We start from the raw sequence: 24518 nt of genomic DNA on the forward strand, positions 1-24518 counted from the left end.
AGCTTACTATTGCTCTCACTCCTCAAAACACAGAAGAAATCTACTTCCCCCTAGTTAAGCATCACTGTTACAACCAGAATGTCCCAAAGTTACTCAGCCCCATTCTAATGGAGCACTTGTTAAGTGATGTTTAACTGGACGTAATTTGAACATATCAATAGAATTATATCCATGGGGTTTCCAAGACTTTGAATTGGGCCTCCACCTATAGATGCCCGTTACCTAACAGGGAGCAACAGGTGATACCAAGTTTCACTACATAAAAGTCTGGAATCACTGACAGGAAACATAGTGTATTAGTCAGGGTTCTCCAGAGAAACAGAACCAACAGGATGTGTATATATAGAGAAATTTATTTTAAGAAATTGACTCATGTGATTGTGGAGGCTTGGCAAGTCCAAAAATCTGATGGAGGACGCTGGCAAGCTGGAGATTCAGGAAAGAGCTACAGTCCAAGTCCAAAGGCAGTCTGCTGGAGAATTCTCTCTTGCTCTGGGGAGATGAGCCTTTTGTTCAATTCAGGCCTTTAGTGGATTAGATGAGGCCTCATGGAGAGCAATCTGCTTTCCTCAAAGTCCATTGATTTAAATGTAAATCTCGTCCCAAAATACCCTCATGGAGACATCCAGAATAACATTTGACCAAGTATCTGGGCACTGGGGCCCAGCCAAGTTAATACATAAAATTAACCATCACAATGGGTCACAGAGTAGCTGTAATCAGCAAGAGCTGACCTTGGTCAAACCCTTACCCCTCTCCCCACGTGCCTCACTGTTCTTTATCCTGGGCACTGTTATCTCCATTTCATCATGTCGTCATCTTCTCTCCTCACCTTTCAGGTACCTAGTCCCCTTTTCCTCTCTTAGTCTATCCCTAGTCTCACCTCACCAACCTCCTCTACCCCGAAAAATCCCTCCAGACCTTAGAAAATGACCTTAGACATTTGCACTTTAGGTTAAATTTAAATCATTGTAAGCTGTCTTACCTATTTTCTCATCACCGTGAGAGGAAAGTATATTAAGGATTTCAGGGATCAATGACAAACTGAAGGAGTTTCGTTTAGTTTTGCTTTTTGTTTTTTGAGGAAAGGAAAGACTGATTAAGTCACAGAAATCAAGACAAAGAGAGACAACCAGATTTTGCCAAAGACAGAAATCAGTTAATTCCAGGTCTAGATAATTAGTGGATGGTCTTTTCAGAATATCACCATTGGGGTAAATCAGCTCTTGCTATTTTCTGTCTTTCTCCCTCAGGATGGTCCAGATTGTAGTTGCTTGGGAGAGAGAGCATCTGATTGACTGAGCCTGGATTCTGTGCTCCCTCCTAGGCCAGGGGACGGCAGGGTGCATGGTCTGACTATGCTTTCAAGGCTGCATGAACCAGGGTAGCTGTGACCAGAAAAAAAGGGGAATGAATTTGGGGCAGCAAAAATATTTATTATCTATCAACCATAACTGCAAGGATTGCTCAGAAGGTGACGCAGAATCAGTTCCACTCTCTTTCTAAGACAACCTTGAATATTAGAGCAAGGCACAGATGGGACGCACAGGCATGTGACAACCTGGGGTAATGTTTCCCCTCCAGCTGGTTGCTAAGCACCCCAAGGGCAGGAGCTCATGTCTGCTTATGATTTCTTTGGTAGACCCTGCAGAGGGTTGTGTACATGATTCTAATGAATTTATACCACTTGTGAGAGGATACAAAGAGTCCCTTATCGTGCAGAGATATGCTTGTAAGCTGACACAGTGGAACCTCTCCAGCATTCAGCAAACCTGTCTTTCCTACATGATAAACACTCCTCCTTGGTGTAGAGACTGAAGACATTTTCACCTGCAATCTAGTTTACCTAGCAAAACAAGACAACAAAGCAGTGGTAAATACATTTGCTTATTCTCTGGCCTTGAAAATAACGTCAGATCATTGTACTGAGAGCCAATGTCATCTTCTGGATCTGGTAATTATTTGGGCAAAATCTCTTGATTTATAGATTCAAAGTATCAAAAAATGTAAGACAACCTGTTAAGCTCATCAAATTACACCTCTCACTTTCCAAGTAAGGAAACTGGGGCTCAGAGAGGTGAAGGGAGGTGGGGAGTTAGTGGCAGAGAAAAGAAAAGGATGAGAATCTTCCAACTCCCCAATCTATTTAAATTATTTTTATAGCTTTTCCAAGTTAATAGATCAGAGTTCAACTAGTTCCCTGTCCTTCCTGATAAACTCTCTGATCCATCGATGATTTAGTTAACATCTGATTTGTCCAACAGCACACTCTGGTTCTCAGGTACAGTGTGAGAGTTTACGAAACTTACCTGACCTTTTTCTTCTGTCCCCCTGCCCATCTTCAGGTCACTTATTGTTATTAGTTTTCCATTTTAAATCGCTAAAGCCTGCCCAGCTCTTCTAATTCTTTCTTTCCTTTGCTCATATTGGAAAAAACTATTTTTTTTCTAATTAACTGTTGAAAAGGTAACACGTCTGATCATTTTTTATTGTCTTGTGTAAATATAAAGAGAAATATAAGATAGTAGAAGCAATAAGATCATCAGAGACCCTATTTGGGAGAACCTCTCCTCTTGTAGAGAGCTGTTATTATTATCTATTCTGAGGAAATGGTATGGTAGAAAGGAAACATCAAGGTCAAAAAAAAAAAAGGCCGAATTTAGGGCACAGTTTATTCAAATTCCACCGTGTATATATTGTCTGAAATGAACACTGGGAACTGACAAAAGTTGTTAGACACAAATTACCTTTATTAATAAATATATTTAATAATAAACTAATATATAAAGATATACAAACAGTCACAATTCACTTACACATTTGAGGAAAATCTTCTTTTTTTTTTGCGGTACACGGGCCTCTCACCGCTGCGGCCCCTCCCGCTGCGGAGCACAGACTCCGGCTCCAGACACACAGACCCAGCGGCCATGGCTCACGGGTCTAAGCCGCTCCGCGGCATGTGGGATTCTCCCGGACCGGGGCACGAACCCGCATCCCCTGCATCGGCAGGCGGACTCCCAACCACTACGCCACCAGGGAAGCCCCTGAAGTAAATCTTAACCTGAGTTTTCCAGGCTACACATAAGCTAAATGTAAATGCCAAGGCCCATCACTTTCAGGAGCTAGGAAACACGTCCGCCTACAAACAAAAGCCTGAATTCACGCGGAATTTGAATTCAGAACCAACTACACATTACTGATCTTCCCAGGGGCGAAGGCCAGTAACCGCGCTGGGTGCTCTTACGTACATTTTCACACTTAAGTGAGTCTGGAAGCATAAAGTTAAAAGGCCATTAAAGGGCAGAGATAAGCAGGGGCTCAGTGATTAAAAGCATCAACATCCTATACTTCCTATAAAGTCCGGCGCAAACGGCCAGTTGTGATGAGATTCGCAAAAGGAGCCCTGGGCAAAGTCGGCAGCAGACAATTACGTAAAAGACCCAGAAGCCCCTCCGCCCCGGAAGCTCGCGTTCAAAATGGCGCCACCGCCCCGCCCGCCCCGCGCTGCCGTCGAGTCCGCGCGTGCACTGCAGGGCGGGGGCGGCGGGAAGAGCGCCGAGCTGCAGCGGCGGAGCTGGACGTGTCCGCGAAGATGGCGGGCCGGGTGAGTACAGTTCGCGGAGCCGCGGTTCGAGGCGGGGGTGCCTGGCTCACGGGCAACTGGAGGTCCAGACAGCCCCAGGGCAGGGGAATGAGCCTGAGCAAACGGGGCGGTGGAGGGGGGTGGAAGGCCAGAGAAGCTGGGAAGAGGGAGCGGTGGCAGGGGATTAGCCCTCCTCAGAAACTCCGTCCCCGTTAGAAGCTCGAGGGAGGAGACCACCTCGCTACCCGGGTCTCCTAGGTCTCCCTTAATCCTCCCTTTACATCCCTTGGGGCTTGTCCCCCTCTCTTCTCAAGCTAGCGGCAGGCTCGTGGCCGTCCCAGGCCGGTCTGAGGGCTCTACGGGTTTCTCCGCACTCTCTTGCGAGGGCTTATTAGGTGCCGCCTCTGGAAAAACTGCGGGGGATCCGTCCGCTGCATTGGGGCGAGGGCTGTGACAGGGACCAGAAGGAACCCATTTCTGGTTCTTCACAATAAAAGGTCTTGAGAAAGGAGGAGAGGGTGCAAATGACTTTTAGTGTTGAACCCCGGCCATCTGGGGGACGTGTCACTGCCGGCTCAGGCAGAAATGCCTTGAGCTTGGAGTGGGGATGGATTTGGAGTGTCGCGTTTTCCTTTCATGAATGACAGACGTTTCGAATGCTGCAGGATATGTTGTAGTTTCAGGGTTTTAAATTTTACTTCCTCCTTTAGCCTCTGAGATCGCGGGGTAGTATGGGTTTGGCGAGGGGAGATAAGGCCTGTTCTGGGGTGTACTGCAGTGTGCGTTGAGCAAAAACCTCTCAGAGGGATGGATCCTGCCCAGAGATTACACTGGTCATAAACCTGGGGACGTTAACTGCGTCATTAGGGGATAAGGATGTGCTTGACTGATTTATTTCTACTGGAATATTTGAATAAATTTGCATAGATTATGCATACACGCAAATGTTCTCCCTAAAGGAAATTGTTAAGTCGGGAGATTCTAGAGTGAGAAGAGACCTTAAAGGTCATATAATTAGGCCTCTTTCTCTTCTTTTCCCCGCAACCTCTCCTTTTATCTACAGCTACTCCAACTGTGCTTCACATTCTCTTTCCCCCCGCTTCTAAGGAGCCCCATTACTCTATATTCACCTGCTCCCTCTTAACAAACTCAGGCTTCTCCCATCGTAAACCCTCCCTCCACTCCCACAGCTGTCACCTTTTCTCTTCCCACTTTACAGCTAGAAATCTTGTCTCCATTTATTTGTCTCCCATTTGCTTGCCACCTACTCACGCCTCAACCCACTGCAGCCTGATTTCTGGCCCTATCATCCCACTGAAACGTGCCCCTAAACTTAACTGACATTTTTCATTCCTTGTCTTACTTGATATCTCAACAGCGTTGGACATTGTTGACCGTTGCCTCCTTCATGGAAAATGCTCTTCCCTTGGCTTCAGCCTCCCTCCTGTTTTTAGTCAGACTGCTCTTTTGCAGACTCACCCTCCTCTACTCTGTTATTCAGTGCAGATATTCCTCAAGGCTGTCTCCTCACTCTGTTTTCTCCCCAGGCAATCACTTCTAAGCCCAGCTTCAACTACTATCTAGATGCCAACGATTCTCAGTATCTTACTCCCAGTGCAGACCTATCATTTAAGTTTCAGATCAGTATGTCAAACTGACTATTTAAAATCAAGGCACCTCAAACTCAACTTGTTCAAATTCAAACCCATGGTCTTAGCCCACCTAATCAGTATTTTTACAGGATTTCTTATTTCAGTGAATGGCATCACAATGCATTCCACTTATAATAAGCTGGAAACCTGAGGAGGGGGGGAGTGGGTCATTCTTTATACTTCTGTCTCTTACCATATCCTCTGCCCTCAAGGAAAATTCATCACTGAGTTCTGTTTCCCCCCTCAGAAAAGGGTATTATTAATTATTAGGGCCAAAGAATCTGGGTTGGGCATTACTGCTTTAAACTGTATCCAAAACACCCACTGGACTACTCACATGGGTTCTGTCATTTTAACATCCTAAAAGTCTCTCCAATCTGTCAACCTCTTTACAACTTCATTTCCACCCCCTTTTCCCAAACTACTATCATTTCTGGCCTGGACTACTTTGGGAAGCTCCCAAGTGGCCTCCTTATGCCATTCACCACATTGATTATTCCCTCCCGTGCCCATTGCTACTTAAACCCCTCCCTCAGTAACAGCTCATTACTTTTGGGAGAAGACTAAATCCTTAACTGGGCCTTGAAGGCCCTTTGTGGTTCTGCTCCTGCATCTCTACTCACTGCCTTACTCTCTATGCTCAGGTTATGCCTTTCAGTTCCTTGAACCTCTTACCACAGGGTCTTTGCATGTGCGTTTCCTTTCTTTGTGATGTTCTGCTCCCAGCCATTTACCTCTTACTCATAGATCACTCAGCTCCTCAAGGGAGGCCTGTTCTGATCCCCCACTAAGTCAGGATCCTTTGTTAATATGCTCTTGAAGAACTGAATTCCTTTCCTTAGATATTTATGTCTGTCATTTAAAATTTATTAGTGTGATTGCCTCTACCACTAGACTTTGCTTTCCATGAAAGCAGAGACCATATTAGTTTTTTACTTACTATCATCAGTGCTTTGCACCTGCCTGGGGCCTAGGGTTAGTGCTTTGGGTACCATTGCTTAGCTACAAATGTATCTCATTTAATCATGACAAAACCACCCTGCAAGATAGGTAGTATTAACTTTGTTTTACTCAGAGAGAGGGACTTAGTAACTTGCCAGGTTCACAGCCAGCAAGAAGCAGGGTTAGCATTTGAATTCAGGTCAATTTATCAACTTAGTTGCAAGGGTATAAAGAAGAGTAGATTTACCTTACCTAGAACTTATTAGAGCCTGCTGTCAAAGTTTAATTTTCAAAAACTACCTTCTATCTTTCGGAAAATTTAAGCACCTTCGGCCCATCTTGAGTGGTCTTATCTTTTCTTCCTATAGCCATAATTGTCTAACAACTACCTATCCATGTTTAACAAATACAGTCAGCCTTGTTGTAATACTCTTTTTATGGGAGAAAAGCTATTTTGAGTTTTTACTGCTTTTGATTGGTTTAGTTAATTTTGGCATTCTGACATCATCTTGTAAATGGTATTTATGTTCACTCTGTAATTGAAGATTTGTATCAGTGTTGCTGATGATAGCATTAGTAACCTGTGTATCTTGGCCTTTGCTTTTCCTGACCAAAAAAGAAAGCATCATATTTAGTCCATCTGGGAAACTGAAGAATAAACTGTGTGATGTTATTCAATATAGCATCTAGGTCATCAGAAATTGGTTAATCCCTAAAATACTTTGAAGCCCCTAATCTCAAAACTAAAGAACCTAAAAGAAAATAATTTTTGTCATTATTGTTTTAGTGTATTTATTATAAGAGAAAAATATGGAATGACAAGTTGGATACATTTTATAACACGATCAATTAATTTAAACGTATCTGGTTCCTTTTGGCCTTTCAAAAGATTCAATTACGTAATAGGTTTTTCTCAGCTGTTTTAAATTTTTGCTAGTAATAAATCAGATTCTAAAGTTATAGTTTTTATTACTTACATTGACTATAGACTTATTTATAAAAGACCTCCACGTACAGATGGCTGCCACTGCCCTAGGCCTTCACACCGTCTTTCAGAACTCTCGTGCTGCATTTGCTCTGGAATCAGGGAATCAGAAGCAGAGGAAAGAATCTGAAATGTAGCCTTAATAGCTGAGGAGAGCTGACTCTAGGCAGGGAGAAGCTCCTTAGTAAAGCTTCTCTGTTTGGTGTTGCTTTCCAGACCCCTTAGACTACCACTGTCACCCCACTCCTGAAGAAAAAGGAAAGAGAAGAAGATAGGCTTTCCACAGTGCCTGAACTTTTTTGTACTCTCTCTTTTAAAATTGCCAGAAATCTCACTTACTGGAAATTTAGCAGTCCCTTTCTGAAAATACACATACATTAATGAAAATAAAACCAAGGGATTGTTTTCTTCATAAATTCTTACATCTAGTGGAGGTAATTTGTTTTAAGAAATAGGAGTAAGATGATGTTAAATAGGAATCTAAGAGAGGGAACTCTCTTAGCTGTTGAAAGGGGTTTAGAAGGATGTTAGAGGTAAGTTTTACCTAATCTGGCTGTTTGTCTAGGTCAGGCTAGTATATTTAGTATCAGTATATTGAAAAAGTTTTTGTAACCTAGACCAGAAACCTAACCATTTATAACATTTTTATGGGTGAATGACATATTTACCAAATAACCAACCTTCAGATTGGAACACAAGTCCTAGATGGGGGACAGCTCACGGGCAGTACCACAAGTCAAAACAAATAATATAAAATGTTTTGTAGTCCCATTTCCTAAATCAGAGTTTTACTGTCCGGAACATATCAGCTCTCTGCAATCTTGTATGCAGTAGTTATTGCTTTTGTGTATCACTCTAGTGGAGATTTTATAAAGTATGTTCAAATGCAATACGTTTTAGAAAATAAAATTGAACTCTTTAAGCACCATCAGCTAGCTCCTTTCTGAAACCCAGAGGAATTTATGCTTAAGATGGATGTATTCTTTTTTCAGGTATTTAAGTAAGGGTGCAAAGGTGTAAGGTGAAAGTATATTATTTTACTATTGAAAATTCTTGAATTGTTAGAGCAGTGAATCCTTGGAAACAGCTACATTGGCAATACATTAGTCACTTGCTATAAGGCTGTTCTTTTTTTTATTATTATTATTTATTTATTTATTATTTTGGGGGGCTGTGTTGGGTCTTTGTTGCTGTGTGCAGGCTTTCTCTAGTTGTGGCGAGCAGGGGCCACTCTTTGTTGTGGTGCACGGGCCTCTCACTGCAGTGGCTTCCCTTGTTGCAGAGCACGGGCTCTAGGCGCGTGGGCTTCAGTAGTTGTGGCTCGCGGGTCTAGAGCGCAGGCCCAGTAGTTGTGGCACACGGGCCTAGTTGCTCCGTGGCACGTGGGATCTTCCCAGACCAGGGCTCGAACCCGTGTCCCCTGCATTGGCAGGCGGACTCTCAACCACCATTCCACCAGGAAAGTCCCTATAAGGCTGTTCTTAAGGGTCCATACTCTGGGTATAGTGTATAGGTTAAAATCTCTTAATGAGGTCCTTTATCCTACTTCAGTATTAATGCCCTTGAATGGGCTCTGAGACCTACCTTACACTGCCTTCAATTTCCTAGTGATTTAAACTCATTTTCAACTTATTTTTTTATGATGCAAACTAAATATTCCTTGTGTGACTATAACTATTTCTAGCTCTATGCACTTTAAACAAGAATAATTCATATGCGCCTTAAGAGATTTCAAGCATGATAAAAAGTACAGAAAATAGTATAACATACATATATCTATGTGCCCATCATCCAGATTGTGTCTACATATTGTGATATTTGCTTTGTATCTTTTAGAAATAAAACCTTATAGATCCAGTTGAATCCCCTTTGTATCCCTTCTTTTTATAAAAAAAATTATTTGTTTTATTTATTTAGTTTTGGCTACGTTGGGTCTTCGTTGCTGTGCGCGGGCTTTTTCTAGTTGCGGCCAGCAGGGGCTACTCTTCGTTGCGGTGCACGTGCTTCTCATTGCGGTGGCTTCTCTTGTTGCAGAGCACAGGCTTTAGGCGCATGGGCTTCCATAGTTATGGCACGAGGGCTCTAGAGTGCAGGCTCAGTAGTTGTGGCGCCTGGGCTTAGTTGCTCCGCGGTATGTGGGATCTTCCGGGACCAGGGATTGAACCCATGCCCCCTGCATTGGCAGGCGGATTCTTAACCACTGCACCACCAGGGAAGTTTACGTACTGTGAAATTTGCTCTATATCTTTTAACTTTTAGAAATAAAACCTTATAGATTCAATTGAATCCCCTTTGTATCCCTTCTTGATTCCACTGACCTTTTTTTTTTTTCCACTGACCTTTTCCAGAAGTAACCACTACCCTAAAGTTGGTATAAATCCTTTCTGTTCACATCTACGTATGTTTGTGCCCATAACTAATATATTGTTTTTTGTGTTTTAAAAATGTATATAGTGGTGTCATAATGTATATTTCCTTCTACAGCGTGCATTTTTTCATTTAAAATTGAGATTTAGTCATGTTGAAATTACATAGAGCTAGTTAATTCTGTTTATTGTGTAGTATTCTATTTTGTAAATATACCACAATTATCTGTTTTCTTATCAGAGGACAATTTAGGTGGTTTCAATTTTATTTCTTCTGGTGCACACATTCTTGTATATGTCTCCTTACATATGAGTGTAACAGTTTCTTTAAGATGTATGTCTAGAGACGTGGACATTTACCCTATGTAGAATAGCTACATAGAATTGTTGGGTGATCAGTGACCTTTATCTTTACCTAGTTGTAATAGTTTGCAGTCTTACCAGCAGTATATGAGTACCTGATACTCATGTCCTCTCCAGCACTTAATATTGCAGACATTTTAATTTTTACAATATGATAGGGGTAAAATAATATTATTGTTTAAATTTGCATTTTTTTCCTGATTACTAGTGAGATTGAGCATTCTTCATATGGGTCTTCGGAGTTTCCTCTTCTGTGAATTATGTTTGCATGTCCTTTGCCCATTTTTTTTATTTTGGGCTGTTCAGTGGTGATCTTTTCATGTTTGCAGAGTTTTAGATTTAAATTTTATTTTAGTTATAACTACCCATTTTTTTAAACCTCTATAATTAGTGTACTTGTATGTTTTAAAACAGATCGTTTCCCACTTTGAAATTAGAAAGATTTTCTTTTAAAAGGTTTTGGTGTTTGATTCATCTGGAATTTATTTTTGTGTTTGGTGTGAATTAGGAAGCTAATTTTATCTTTTCCGTATGTATAACCAGTTGTCCCAATGTCATGTATTGACTCCATCCTTTTTCCCACTGATTTGTAATGCTACCTCTGTTTTATATCCACTGTAAGTCTAGACTCTATTCTGTTTCATTATTCTGTTTGTCTGTATGTGCACCAATACCACTGTTTTAATTACCATAGCTTTAAAATTATTCTTGCTATCTGGTAGTGTTAGTCCCCCTCATTTTTCTTCATTTGGCATTTCTTGCCCTTTTCCATATGAAGTTTATGAGCAACTTAATCCCTCCTTTAAAAAAATTTTATATTTAAATTTATCTTTTGCCATTGATTTACATTTTTCCTTATAGTATTTTATAAGGGCAGATACAAAGATCATTTCAATAAAATTTAGCTGGATTACTCTAGGAAGCTGATAAAATGATTTTCTTCCCTCCCTCCCTGCCCATCCTTCCCTCCCTCCCTGCCCATCCTTCCCTCCCTCCCTGCCCATCCTTCCCTCCCTCCTTTCTTTCCTGTTTTTTTGCCATTAAGCAAAAAGTGCTAATAATTTATCGCAACTTTGTGCCCTATAGATTTGCAATCAGATGAATTAGCATTAGCTGTTTATGAGTAATGCAGGGTGTTTGGGTCCTTTGCTCAATTCGGAATGAAGTGCTAAAATTCTGATGTAATTTGCACTAGCTATGTAGATCTTTGGTAATGGAGAAAATAATTAAAGTAAGAAATAAGTTGTCATTTTTGAAATCCAACATTTACTTCTTTATAAAATCACTAAATATTAAAGAGAATTTTAGGATTTCACTGATGGATTATTATTTTTTAATTTGTTATTAATTAATTTATTTTTGGCCAAGTGGCTTATGGGATCTTAGTTCCCCCATGAGGGATTGAACCCGGGTCCTCGGCAGTGAAAGTGCAGAGTCCTAACCACTGGAGCGCCAGGGAATTCCCATCGCTGGTGGATTTTTTAAAAGTGTAAAGTGTTTTTAGTGTTATGGGCATATGAGCAAACATTTTCTTACTTGGTTTGACAAGCAATGAAAATAAAACTTACCACTAATTCTGGGTCTTCCAAAAAAACACCTGAGTGCGGAGATTAAAACGATTTAGTTATCCTAGTTACTTTTCTCCTAGAGAATAATATTGACAAAATTTTTTGAGATGATAGCAGACTTAGATCCCACTGTTTAGAACAAAGCCTGGCATGAAAGTGTTATTTAGTAAATGATTGTTGAATGGGTGAATGTTTATTTCTGTATACCTTAGTAAATTATCATTTTGGACAGTGTCTGTAGTTGGATTTTAATGTTATGTTCTCTGCCAATTATTGAATACTGTTGTTTATTCTGTTATCCAAATCATTAATATAGCATAGATCTAACTTTAAATAGCTGCTGGCCTCCGATACAGTCCTTTTCTCGATCTGCAAATATTGAGTCTGATAACTTTTTTGTTTATATAGACTTCCAATCAATTTACTACTTAAAAAGCATCAAAATAAACTTAACTATAAAGTTTTACCGAGTTAAAGGATGAAATGGACCAAGAGCATTATTGAAGTCTCTTTTCCGTATTTTCTTCTCTTCTATTGTAGAAGGAAATGAACCTGCCATTATTTCTGTTTTTATGAAGTTTATTTCTCTTAGTGCAATGATTCCCAAAGTGGAATCTGCAGACCAGCTAATCAGCATCACCTGAGAACTTGTTAAAAGTGCAGATTCTCTTACCCCACAGAGGTTGATTAAATTAGAAATACTGGAGGTGGGGCCCCTGCAATCCCTTAACAGTTCTGAAGATGTTGTATGCTAAAGTTGAGGACCATTGACTTAGGATTTTGAGCTCTCCAATTTACTTTAACAAATTGTTCGAGATTTTTTTCTCCAGATTTCCTTCCAAATGTATACTCAACCTTGTTATTTCTAGATTTCAGCGTTATTGTCTTACCTTTCCTTTAATACCTTCTTCACCTGTATCCCATTTTCAGACGTTTAAGAAAGCATAAGTTATTTCCTGCAGTATGGAGAATTAGGTACCTTGACTGACCTTTCCATGGAAAATATTTGCAATGCTAGATAGCATGGTAATTATAGTTAATTTAAAAATGTTGTATTCTTGAAATTTGCTAAGACAGCAGATCTTTCTTTTTCTTTCTTTTTTTTTTTTTGGCCGTGCTGGGTGGCTTGTGGGGTCTTAGTTCCTGACAAGGGATCGAACCTGCGCTGCCTGTGTTGGAAGCACGGAGTCTTAACCACTGGGCCGCCAAAGAAGTGTGCTAAGACAGTAGATCTTAAGTGTTCTTACCACACACACACACACACACACACAGAAGTAACTTTGTGAGGTGATGGATATGTTTATTAGCTTGTTGTGGTAATCATTACACAAGGTATACTTATATCAAAACATCACTTTGTATACCTTAGGCAAAATTCCCTAAGGCTGAATGTGTGCATGTATGCTTGCGATCCAGCAGTTCTTCTGGAGTGGGTGTATGTGGGGGTGGGGGTGGGAGTATAGCTATCCAATTGAAATGCATACATATATTATTCAAAAGACATGTAATGTTATTAGTGACAGTATTCATAATTAAAAACTGGAAACAACTCACGGATAAATAATGGTGGTATATTCATATATACTGTAAAAAGCAAGGAAAATGAACTATTGCTACATGCAACAAAATGGATGAGTGTTGACAATCATAATATTGATGGGTAGAGGTCACACACAAAATAATACAAGCTACATGATTCCATTTATATAAAGTTTTCAACAGGCTAAACTCTGATTTCTATCTCTGGTGGTAGAAACAAGATAGCAGTTATCTGTGGTTGGGGGTGAAGAGCTAGTGATTAGGAGGGGGCAGTATGGGATGTTGGTAATGTTCTCTTTCTTTAACTGGGTGTTGGTTACCCTGGGTGTGTTCACTTTGCAGAAATTCTTTGAGCCAAACACAATGTGTGTACTTTTCTGTATCTATGTTTTCTTTAATAAAAAGTTGATTTAAAGAAGTGGTAATGTTCTTTTCCTTAAACTAGGTGGTAGGAACATGGTGATTGTTTCTTGGTATTTTATATCTTACGTTTTTAATAAATATTTTATTTTTATTCAGTATTCAAAAAATATAAAAAGTAGTCACTACTTCATTGTTAATTGAACATCTCCTGCACAGAGCACAGTGCCTGGAACATTATAGGTATTCATTAAATATTTGTTCCATTGAACAAAAGTAGGGTAGTAATTCCTTTTTGCCTTCCGACAGCCAATCTTTTACTCAATTATTTATAAATAATTATTTCTAAATAACCAAAAAATATAAATAATACCATTATATTATTCTTATACTATCAAGCTGAGTTTATTAAACAGAGAAACCTCTCAGTATTACAGGCACTTGCATCATGAATTATTAGCATGTTTAATTATAGTGACTCAGATTAACATCAGCAATTTAGATTAATATGGATGTAACTCATAGATTTTGCAGCTTTGAAGGTGTGAAATTTAGTAGACTTTCTAATATTTTCGGGTATCTCACTTTTTTCTTTTTTTTTTCTGAACAACTGAAATCACAGCTAACTTTTTCTACTGAAACTTGTGTTCCACCTTCTGTACCATGCTGCCTCTTGCTTCTTGCCTGTCTTGCATCTCTAACTTTCTGCTTTCCTGAATTCCCTGTGTCTCGCTAAGGGAAGAGCCCAGAGATATGGGACTTAGGGGTTGGGACTGGGGAGAGGCTCTAAGGCCTGGGATCCTTGTTCTGATTCCTTCTCCAAAAATTCTTCTCTCCTTCTTCACCCTTCAAAAGAACGTAGGTGCCAAACTTTCATCAGGATGTTGGGAATAAAAAAAAAAAAAGCTTCACAAATATTGTTTTGATTTCTTTAAGAACATTTGGAGTAAACTTTTCAGAGTAAGAACACGTAAGTTACTAAATAAGAATATCTTAAATTGAATGAATGGTATTTTACAGTTTTGAAAACACCTTCACAGATCCTTTCTTATTAGACTCTCAGAGCAACCTTATGAGTTGGCACTCTCAAAATTCAGTTCAACAAATATATTTCAACTAGCACAGAAACCCTCAGCTAACATCATACTTACTGGTGAACACTGAAAGCCTTCCCCTTTAAGATCAGGAACAAGATAAGGATGTCTGCTGTCTTACACTTCTATTCAACACTATTTTGGAGGTTCTAGATAGGGCAGTTAAGCAAGTAAAAGAGTAAAAAAGGCATTCAAATTAGAAAGAAAGAAAATTATATACAGATGAAAGAATTTACAAGAAAAAAACATAGAGCTAAAAAATGAATCCCATAAAGTTGCAGGATACAAGATCAATGCACAAAAATCAGTTGCATTTCTATACACTAGCAATGAACAATTTGAAAATAAAATTAAGAAAACAGTTCCATTTACAATAGCATCAAAAAGAACAAAATGCCTATGACTAAGTTTAACCAAAGAATTGTAAGATTTGTTCACTGAAAACTGTAAAACACATTGAAAGAAATTAAAGATCTAAATACATGGAAAGACATCTTCTTAGAAGGAAACGTAGATGAAAATCTGTTCATGGATCGGAATACTCCCCAAATTGATCTATAAATTCAGTGCAGCCTCTTTCAAAATTCCAACTGCTTTGTTCCCAGAAGTGGACAAGCTGATCCTAAAATTCATATGGAGTTGCAAAGCCATTTTAGCCACAACAATTTGAAAAAGAAAAAGAAGAGTAAAGTTGGAGGATACACTTCCTGATTTCAAAACTTATTATAAAGTACAGTAATCAAGATGATATAGCACTGGCCTAAGGATAGTCACATAGTCATGTAAACCAGTGGAATAGAATTGAGAGTCCAGAAGAAAACCATACATTTATGGTTAATTGATTTTCAACAGAGGGCCAAGACCATTCAGTGGGGAAAGAATAGTCTTTTTAACAAGTGATGCTGAGACAACTGGATATCTACATGCAAAAGAATGAACCTGGACCCTTACCTCACACCACATACAAACATGAACTCAGAATGGGTCAAAGATCTAAATCTATAAAATTCTTAGAAGGAAACAAAGGTGAAAATCTGCATGACCTTGCATTAAACAGTGATTTTTTTAAAAAAGATATGACACAAAAAGCACAAGCACCAAAGGGAAAAATAGATAAATTAGACTTCATCAAAATTTAAAATTATCATGCATCAAGAAAGTGAGGAGACAACCCACAGAATGGGAGAAAATATTTATAAATCATATGTCTGATAATGGTCTAGTATCCAGAATGTATAAAGAACCATTATAACTCAACAATAAAAAGAAACTTTTAAAATGGGCAGAGGATTTGAATAGATATTTCTCCAAAAAAGTTATGAAAATGACCAATAAGCACATGAAAAGATGTTCAGCATCATAGTCATTAGAGAAATATAAATCAAATCCCACAATGGGATACTACCTCACACCCACTAGGATGGCTATAGTTAAAAAAAAAAAAAGTGTTGGTGACAGTGTAGAGAATTTGGGACCCTCATACACTGTTGGTGGAAATGTAAAATGGAGCAGCCATTGTGGGAAACAGTTCGGCAGTTCTTCAAAAAGTTAAACATAGAATGATCGAGCAATTCTCCTAGCTATATAACCAAGTGAGTTGAAAATATATGTTCATACATAAACTTGTACATGAATGTTCATAGCAGCATTATTCATAATAGCCAAAACGTGGAAATAACCCAATGTCCATCAGCTAATGAATAGATAAAACAAATGTGGGTTATCCATACAGTGGAATATGATCACAAAAAGGAATGGAGTGCTGTCACTTGCTACAACATAGATGATCTTGAAAATATTATGCTAATTGAAAGACGCAATCACAAAGATGACAGATTGTATGATTCTATTTATATGAAATGTTCAGAATAGGCAAATCCATAGAGATAGAACGTAGATTAGTGGTTGCCAAGGGATGAGGGAGGGGAGAATGGGGATTAAATAGCTAATAGGTACAGAGTTTCTTTCTGGAGTGCTAGAAATGTTCTGGAATTAGATAGTGGTGATAATTGCACAATGTAGTGAATATACTAAAAATCACTGAAGTGTACACTTTAAAGTGATGAATTTTATGTTATATGAACTTGTCTTAGTCTGTTTGGGCTGCTGTAACAAAATACCAGAGACTGGGTAGCTTATAAACAACAAATTTATTTCTCACAGTTTTAGAGACTGGAAGTCCAAGATCAGGGTGCCAGCATGGTTGAGTGAGGGCCCTCTTCTGGGTCACAGACTTCTCATTGCATCCTCACCTGCTGGAAGGGACAAGCTAGTTCTCTGGGCCCTCTTTTATAAAGGTACTAATTCCATTCATGAGGGTTCTTGACCTACTCACCTCCCAAAGGCCTCACCTTCTAATACCATAGCCTTGGGCATTAGGTTGTCAACATATGGATTTTGGGAAGACAAACATCAAACCATAGCAGAAGTGTATCTCAAAAAATGCTAATAAACACTTCAACTAACGTTGCATATACTGGGTGGCACAGGCATGCCAGAGCTTAGAATAGTGGTACTCAACTAAGTAGTTTAAGGCAGCTGGTGATAAGTAGTGATAAGACTGTTGGAGAAGCACAAATAATAGAGATATGGGAGATACCCAGTCTTACTAGGAACCAAATAAAGAGTTGCATAGACTTGGCTTTGTAAGATGGGTAAGATTCCATAGGTGGAAGGGGTTTGGAATAGGAAATTCAGGCAAAAGGGTTAGTATAAAAGAAAGGTATGGAGTTAGGAATATGAAGTATCAATACATGGGCTTTATTATTTAGGAATCACATTTTTAGTTTTAGGCCATGTCTGGTGGCAGACAGAAGATTGAATTGGAGAAGAGAAATTAGAGTCAGGGAAACCAATTAGGTTATCGCAGTTTTTTTAGGAGAGAGGTGATGTTGGCTGAAATAGATCAACAGTTGTGAGGATGGAAGGGAGGAATCAAATGCAAGTTACAGAGCAGAAGTAGAATTAATAGGTCTTGGCCCCAATTTGTGTGTATGTATGCACGTGCATGAATGGATTGGATGGTGAAGGGGAGAATGACCTTGAAATTGTGAATTTGAATGAATTGAAAGGATAATGATGATGTTAGGACAGCCAGAGAAACAAAATGAATACTGAGGAGAGGGAGATACCACTGAGTTTCTCAATTAGAAAGGCATTGGTGACTTGGAAGAGCCATTGCAGTAAAGTAGTTGCTGGAGAGGATTTCAAAGAAGATTGCCAGAGGATGAGAAGATGGGAGGCAAGGAAGGGAGACTTGAGAAATTTGGTTGTAAAGTGAAGAGAGAAAGGTTGATAATTTGAGGTAAGAGAATTAAGGAACTTTTGCTTTTTAAGTCACTATGAGGGGTGTGGACCTGCCTCTGGAATGAGAGAGGCTTACTGTCAGTGACCCAAGAGGCGAAAGACCAAAGGCTGGATAGGCGGGTTGTCATCAAACCTACAGATGAGGGATTCTACCTCCTTATACATTTGAGATATGTGCCTTAAGATGGTTCTGTAAGGTTAAGAATAGAATGCTGTGATCCTTGAATGTGACCAAATGGAGCTACAGTACGAGCTTGAATCAAATTAGAGGTAGCTATAGGATTAAAACACACAATCTTTAGTTTATTCACTTTAAAATTAGATTTTTTTATCTTCTAAGTATACAAAATTCAGAATGAGTCATATTTTAAAAATCATTTAGAGAGAAGTAATTTTCCTATGAGAAAACAAAAATGTTAGCTAGAGCGAGGGCCGGGTGTTTGCAGGTGTGTAAAGCAACAGCGCCTGGCGTGTAATAAGCTCTCAAAACACATTAGCTATTATTATTGACACTCCTGCAGTCCAGCCACCAAGTGGATAATCATTCACCTCAGTGCCATTTATTGAATAGTTCAGCTTTCCTCTACTGATTCTAAATCTCACATATCAAGTTCTCACCTGGTTCTATTTCTGGATTGTTTGTTCTACTCCATTGAACTGTCTGTTTCTGTACTAATACTACAATACATTGTTTTACTTTATTTAATTTTAGTTTTTTTTGGCCACGGGATCTTAGTTCCCCAACCAGGGATTGAACCCCGGCCCTCGGCAGTGAAAGCGTGGAGCCTAACCACTGGACTACCAGGGAATTCCACTAAATTGTTTTAATTACTGTGTACGGCATGTTTTGATGTCTAGTAGGGCCAGTCTCATTCTTTGTGAAATTTTTCTTGGCTACTTTCACAAATTAAAAAAAAATTTTGTTCCCTTCTCATTTTGCCTGTTACATTTATAAAACTTTGCCAGTTACAGTTTAGATTGAATTTGCTGAAGTCCCACTGGATTTTCTTATAATTACATTAAGTTTATAGGTTAATTTGGAGTTGATGATATCCTTACAGTATTGAGTCATTGCATAGAATGACATCATATATCTCTACATTTACTTGGATATTCTTTTTTTTTTTTTTTTTTTTTTTTTTTTTTTTTTGCGGTACGCGGGCCTCTCACTGTTGTGGCCTCTCCCGTTGCGGAGCACAGGCTCCGGACGCGCAGGCCCAGCGGCCATGGCTCACGGGCCCAGCCGCTCTGCGGCATGTGGGATCTTCCCAGACCGGGGCACGAACCTGTGTCCCCTGCATCGGCAGGCGGACTCTCAACCAATGTGCCACCAGGGAAGCCCTACCAATTTTTTAATTCCACAAATATTTATTGAGTGTCTATTATGTGCTAACTATTGTACCAGGTACTTCTCCAAATTTTAAAGTAATGTATTTTGAGGCATTAATGAACTTTCCCAAGTTAATGCAGTCTTGGAGAGGAAATTATTTATTCACAGAGCCAAGGATTTAGTTAACTGGCTTATGACTTGGTGTTCATTTTGATGCTCAGTCATTGGTTAATCTGCCCAGTATAAATAAAATTTTAACTCTTTGTATATCTATCAAAAGATTCTGTGTTTCAGACCATATCTTGTAATTTCTTACAGAGTTTATTAAAAAGTATGTTTTCTTAATTTATATACAAAAATCTTTGCCACACTGTAGTCAAAGAGAATTAGATTTAACCTACATGGTTTAATTATAAAGAAAAAACACACATAAGCAAATTATGAGACCATGTCTTATATTTCATGAATAATGACAGTGTCCTTTTATTAAGCATGTCCTTCCAGTTATTTTCCTAATGTGTGAGGTCATCACTGTCTATGCAGAAACAGAGGTCTGAAATGAAGTATACCATCAATTAACTTTAATACAAAAATTTTAATTTGGGTAGTAAAATAGCAGCTATCTATATTTTTTAACTTGGAAAATGCAGAAAGGAAGAAAATAAGTCACTCATAGTCCCATTGTCCAATCACAATTGTTTTTTACATTTTGGTGTGTTTTTATTTTTAATTAATTAATTTATTTTTGCAGTACGCGGGCCTCTCATTGTTGTGGCCTCTCCCGTTTCGGAGCACAGGCTCTGGACGCACAGGCTCAGTGGCCGTGGCTCACGGCCCTAGCCGCTCCGCAGCATGTGGGGTCCTCCCAGACCGGGGCACGAACTGGCGTCCCCTGGATCGGCAGGCGGACTCTCAACCACTGCGCCACCGGGGAAGCCCTGGTGTGTTTTTATTTAATTTCTTTGCTATACATAAAAAAATAAAACTATAAAGTGAAATTTATATATATATATATGTATATATATACATGTATACATATACTATCCTGTGATTTGAATAATATGAGGATATGATATTTAATTAAGTGGATATGTTTTAGTTTTCATTGACCATCACTTTGAAATAGGACTTTTAGTTTGCTTCTAATTCATCACCGTTAAAGTAATCCTGTAGAGGACAACTTTGTACATAAAAGTTCTCTATATTTAAAATTATTTTCCTAACATAAGGGTTATTTATTGTAAAAAACAATTTATTGTAAAAAACAGTTCCAACCATTCAGAATTGTGAAAAGCGAAGGTGTTTCATTTATACCTTCTTGTTTCACCTGTGGTAACTAATTTAGTGTGTATCTTTTTTATTAAAAACTTACTCTACATGCTATTTTATTTCTTTTTTAAAACTTAATTCTATATTGTGGACATTTCCCTTGTCAGTACATACAGAGGTACCTTGACCTTTTAAATGGCTGCATAGTTGTGATACTTTTAACCATGCGCCTATTCACGGCACTTATTTAGCTTTAGACTGTGATTTTTTTTTCTATTACAAATAATTCTTTACTGAATATCTCTATGATGGTCATAATAATAGCTGAGATTTATTATTTACTCTATATCAAGTAAATAAGAATACTTCACTTAATTCTCTTGTGTATGTTTGGGTGGTTGTGCATTTATTCCTATGTCCTTCTGTTTCCATTCCTGCCCATAGGGAGAGTAGAACTTTAGATCAAATTCCCTTGCGTCTTAGTGGAAGAGTTATTACAGGGAAAACAAACAATCTTACTTTTCTCAGGAGGAAGAATTGCCAATCTGATGGTTAGTATGGGACATTCATGCCAGGAGTTGTAGGTTTTATGCTTCCTCTTTTCACATCCTGTGCCCAGGACTAGCAGGCCAATATGGTCAGCAACCTTAGACTGGCCTTTAGAGGTAGATCTGGCCATTCTCCTAGTTCTGTTTATTCCTACAGCTTGGATGAGGACTGGTTGAGGAGAGAACTGAATCTTCTGCAGACCTAGTTGGCTCTCTTTTCCAGTAGGCCTACCTGAGTACAGATGTACCAAGGTCTAGGTCTTTGTTGCATGTGTGTATGTACCTTGTACCTAAACTATGTTTTCTTGTTTGAACATTTATACTGTCTTTACATGGGAATTATTGGTGATTGCCCAGCCATTAAAAAATCAGACCATCACTTCTCAACTTTATTGAGGTATAACCTATATACAATAAAATACAATCAAGATACAGAACATTTCTGTTATCTCAGAAAATTACTTCATGCTTTTCTGCTGTTCATTTCACCCCGGCCCCAGGCAATCACTGATTGTGTGTGTGTGGTTGTTACTCTAGATTAATTTTGCTTCTTCTATGATTTCATGTAATTACAAGGTGATGCAAAAAAGAGTTCATCCTATATTATATAAGCATCTGGCTTTACTTGGCATTATGTTTTTGAGGTTTACTCATGTTGTTGCATATATCAGTAGGTGGTTTCTTTTTAATTGCTGGGTAGTGTTCCGTTGTGTGGCTGTGCCACAATTTGTTTATCCATTCAACTGTTGGTAGATCTTCGTGTTATTTCAGCTTTTGACTATTATGAATAAAGTTGCTGTGACCGTTTGTGTACCAGTAGTCGTGTGGCTGTATGTTTTCATTTCTCTTTGCTGAAAACCTAGGGGTAGATCTGCTGGGTCACATTAACCTTATAAGAAACTGCATCACATCTTTGCCACTATTTAGTGCTGTCAGCCTTTTATATTTTCCTTTGTGTTTTTTTTTTTCCCCTCAAAAAACCAAAATGGGAGCTCAGTTTTTTTTTCTTTTTCAATATAAGTTTGTAAAGGCATTTTAAGGCCCTAAGGGATGTCACCTATGTGAATAGTTACTGATTTGAGATGGATAATGTGAAGGGTATCCCTCCATGCTCTTTGCAAGATTACTATAGGACACACAAATTTAGCTTATTTCTATCCATCACTTCTAGTCCCACAGGACTTCACAATTTTAATAGAAATTATTATTTCAGGAGTTTATAGCAGAGTGGTTCCATAGGCCTGAAGACATGGATTACTGATGGCCTTTCTCACACTGCTCTAGACTAGCACCATCTAATGAAACTTTCTTCAGTGACAGTTAATAGCCACATGTGGCACTTGAAATGTGACTAGTGCACCTGAATTTTAAAATTTTAATTAGTTTTAATTTTAATAACCATATGTGTCTAGTGGTTACTTTATTGAATAGTGCAGTTATAAAATGTTATTTTTCCGGAAGCACAAAATTGAGTGAGACTTGTTAGCTGAGCTGGCTCTGGGGCAAGTTCGTATATTCTGTCCTACTTCCCTTTCCTGTGGAGGAATTTGTGTCTCTAGACAGATGTAACCTAGGCCTGAAGCACCACAGAGAAGACCAATGGATTCATGAGTGTTGCAGTTATCTGTAATGAGGTCTTATAATCAGGTACTACACGCTTTGGGTTTTTCTATTTATTTTGCCCTACTGAGTTCTTTGGTAAACAATAAAGCATATATTTTAAAAATCCAATTTTTAAAGTGGACCTTTGGATGAAAGTATGTTATTTAAATTTGAAAACTATGCAGTGATGCCCAGAGGAGTCCTGATTACCCGCACCCCCCCGCCCAATTTTTTTCTTTTTGATGGGAAGAAGCCAGTTCTCTTTCTGCACTTTAAAGGCTCTCACATAAGTAATGATATAACTTTTTTTTCCTTTGGCATAAGGATTATATATTTAAAAAAATTTTTAATATTTATTGATTGAGTCATTTAAAAATAACATTAAAGCCCATTACAGGTTATCATAAAGAACCTATCTTTAAGCAGAGGCTGACACACCATTTTAAAGCAAGTATACTCCAATAAAGATGTTTAAAAAAAAAGAACCTATCTTTATGAAAATATAACTATAGTTTACAAGGCATAAAAAAAATAGTGAGTGGCACTGTTTTACATTTTTGCAAATCTCTGACTTAGAAGACAGCTGTAATTCTCACACATCTGCATCTGCATTCAATCTGTTGTCTCATGCAGATATGTAATTGGAAAAGAAAGGAGTATTTTAAAAATTTTCACTGGAGTATAGTTGCTTTACAATGTTTTAGTTTCTGCTGTACAGCAAAGTGAATCAGCTATATGTACATATATATCCCCTCTCTTTTGGATTTCCTTCCCATTTAGGTCACCAAAGAGCATTGAGTAGAGTTCCCTGTGCTAAACAGTAGTTTCTCATTAGTAATCTATTTTATACATAGTATCAATAGTGTGTATATGTCAGTCCTAATCTTCCAGTTCATCCCACCCAACCCCCTTTCCCCCTTGGTATCCATACGTTTGTTCTCTATGTCTGTGTCTCTGTTTCTACTTTGCAAATAAGATCATCTATATCGGGCTTCCCTGGTGGTGCAGTGGTTAAAGAGTCCGCTTGCCAGTGCAGGGGACATAGGTTCAAGCCCTGGTCTGGGAAGAGCCCATACGCCGCGGAGTAACTAAGCCCATGCACCACAACTACGGAGCCCACGTGCCACAACTACTGAAGCTTGTGCACCTAAAGCCCGTGCTCCGCAACAAGAGAAGCCACTGCAGTGAGAAGCCCATGCACCACAACGGAGAGTAACCCCTGCTCGCTGCAGCTAGAGACGGCCGCACACAGCAACGAAGAACCAAAGCAGCCAAAAATAAATAAATAAATTTATTTAAAAAAAAGATCATCTCTACCATTTTTCTAGATTTCACATATATGTGTTAATATGATATTTTTTTCTCTTTGTGACTTTATTTCACTCTGTATGACACTCTTTAAGTCCATCCACGTCTCTGCAGACCACCCAATTTCATTCCTTTTTTTTTGTTTGTTTGTTTTTGTTTTTGCGGTATGCGGGCCTCTCACTGTTGTGGCCTCTCTCACTGCGGAGCACAGGCTCCGGACGCGCAGGCCCAGCGGCCATGGCTCACGGGCCCAGCTGCTCCGCAGCACGTGGGATCTTCCTGGACCGGGGCACGAACCGTGTCCCCTGCATCGGCAGGCGGACTCTCAACCACTGCGCCACCAGGGAAGCCCTCATTCCTTTTTATGGTTGAGTAATATTCCATTGTATATATGGACCACATCTTCTTTATCCATTCCTCTGTTGTTGGACATTTAGGTTGCTTCCATGTCCTGGCTATTGGAAATAGTGCTGTAATGAACATTGGGGAGCATGTGTCTTTTGAATTATGGTTTTCTCTGGGTATATGCCCAGTAGTGGGATTGCTGGGTCATATGGTAGTTCTATTTTTAGTGTTTTAAGGAACCTGCATAATGGCTGTATCAATTTACATTCCCACCAACAGTGCAAGAGGGTTCAAAGTAATGATATAATTACTTCTGCTGAAGTTTTCATTAAAGATTTGTTGAGATTTTCATTCTTTT

At 38.9% G+C, this 24518-nt stretch overlaps 1 protein-coding gene across 2 annotated transcripts in view; it reads left to right on the forward strand.

Moving 5' to 3' along the window:
• Window positions 1-3555: 3555 nt before the first annotated feature.
• Window positions 3556-24518, forward strand: part of NSF (N-ethylmaleimide sensitive factor, vesicle fusing ATPase) — a 155432-nt gene continuing 134469 nt past the window's right edge. For both annotated transcript variants that reach the window (XM_024760811.1, XM_024760810.1), the window contains exon 1: window positions 3556-3604. In XM_024760811.1, the coding sequence (XP_024616579.1) occupies window positions 3593-3604 (12 nt within the window). In that variant the 5' untranslated portion in view covers window positions 3556-3592. The remainder of the gene's footprint in view (window positions 3605-24518) is intronic.

Source organism: Neophocaena asiaeorientalis, unplaced genomic scaffold, assembly GCF_003031525.2.
Source record: "Neophocaena asiaeorientalis asiaeorientalis breed wild unplaced genomic scaffold, Neophocaena_asiaeorientalis_V1.1 scaffold30, whole genome shotgun sequence".
NCBI classification, from domain to species: domain Eukaryota; kingdom Metazoa; phylum Chordata; class Mammalia; order Artiodactyla; family Phocoenidae; genus Neophocaena; species Neophocaena asiaeorientalis.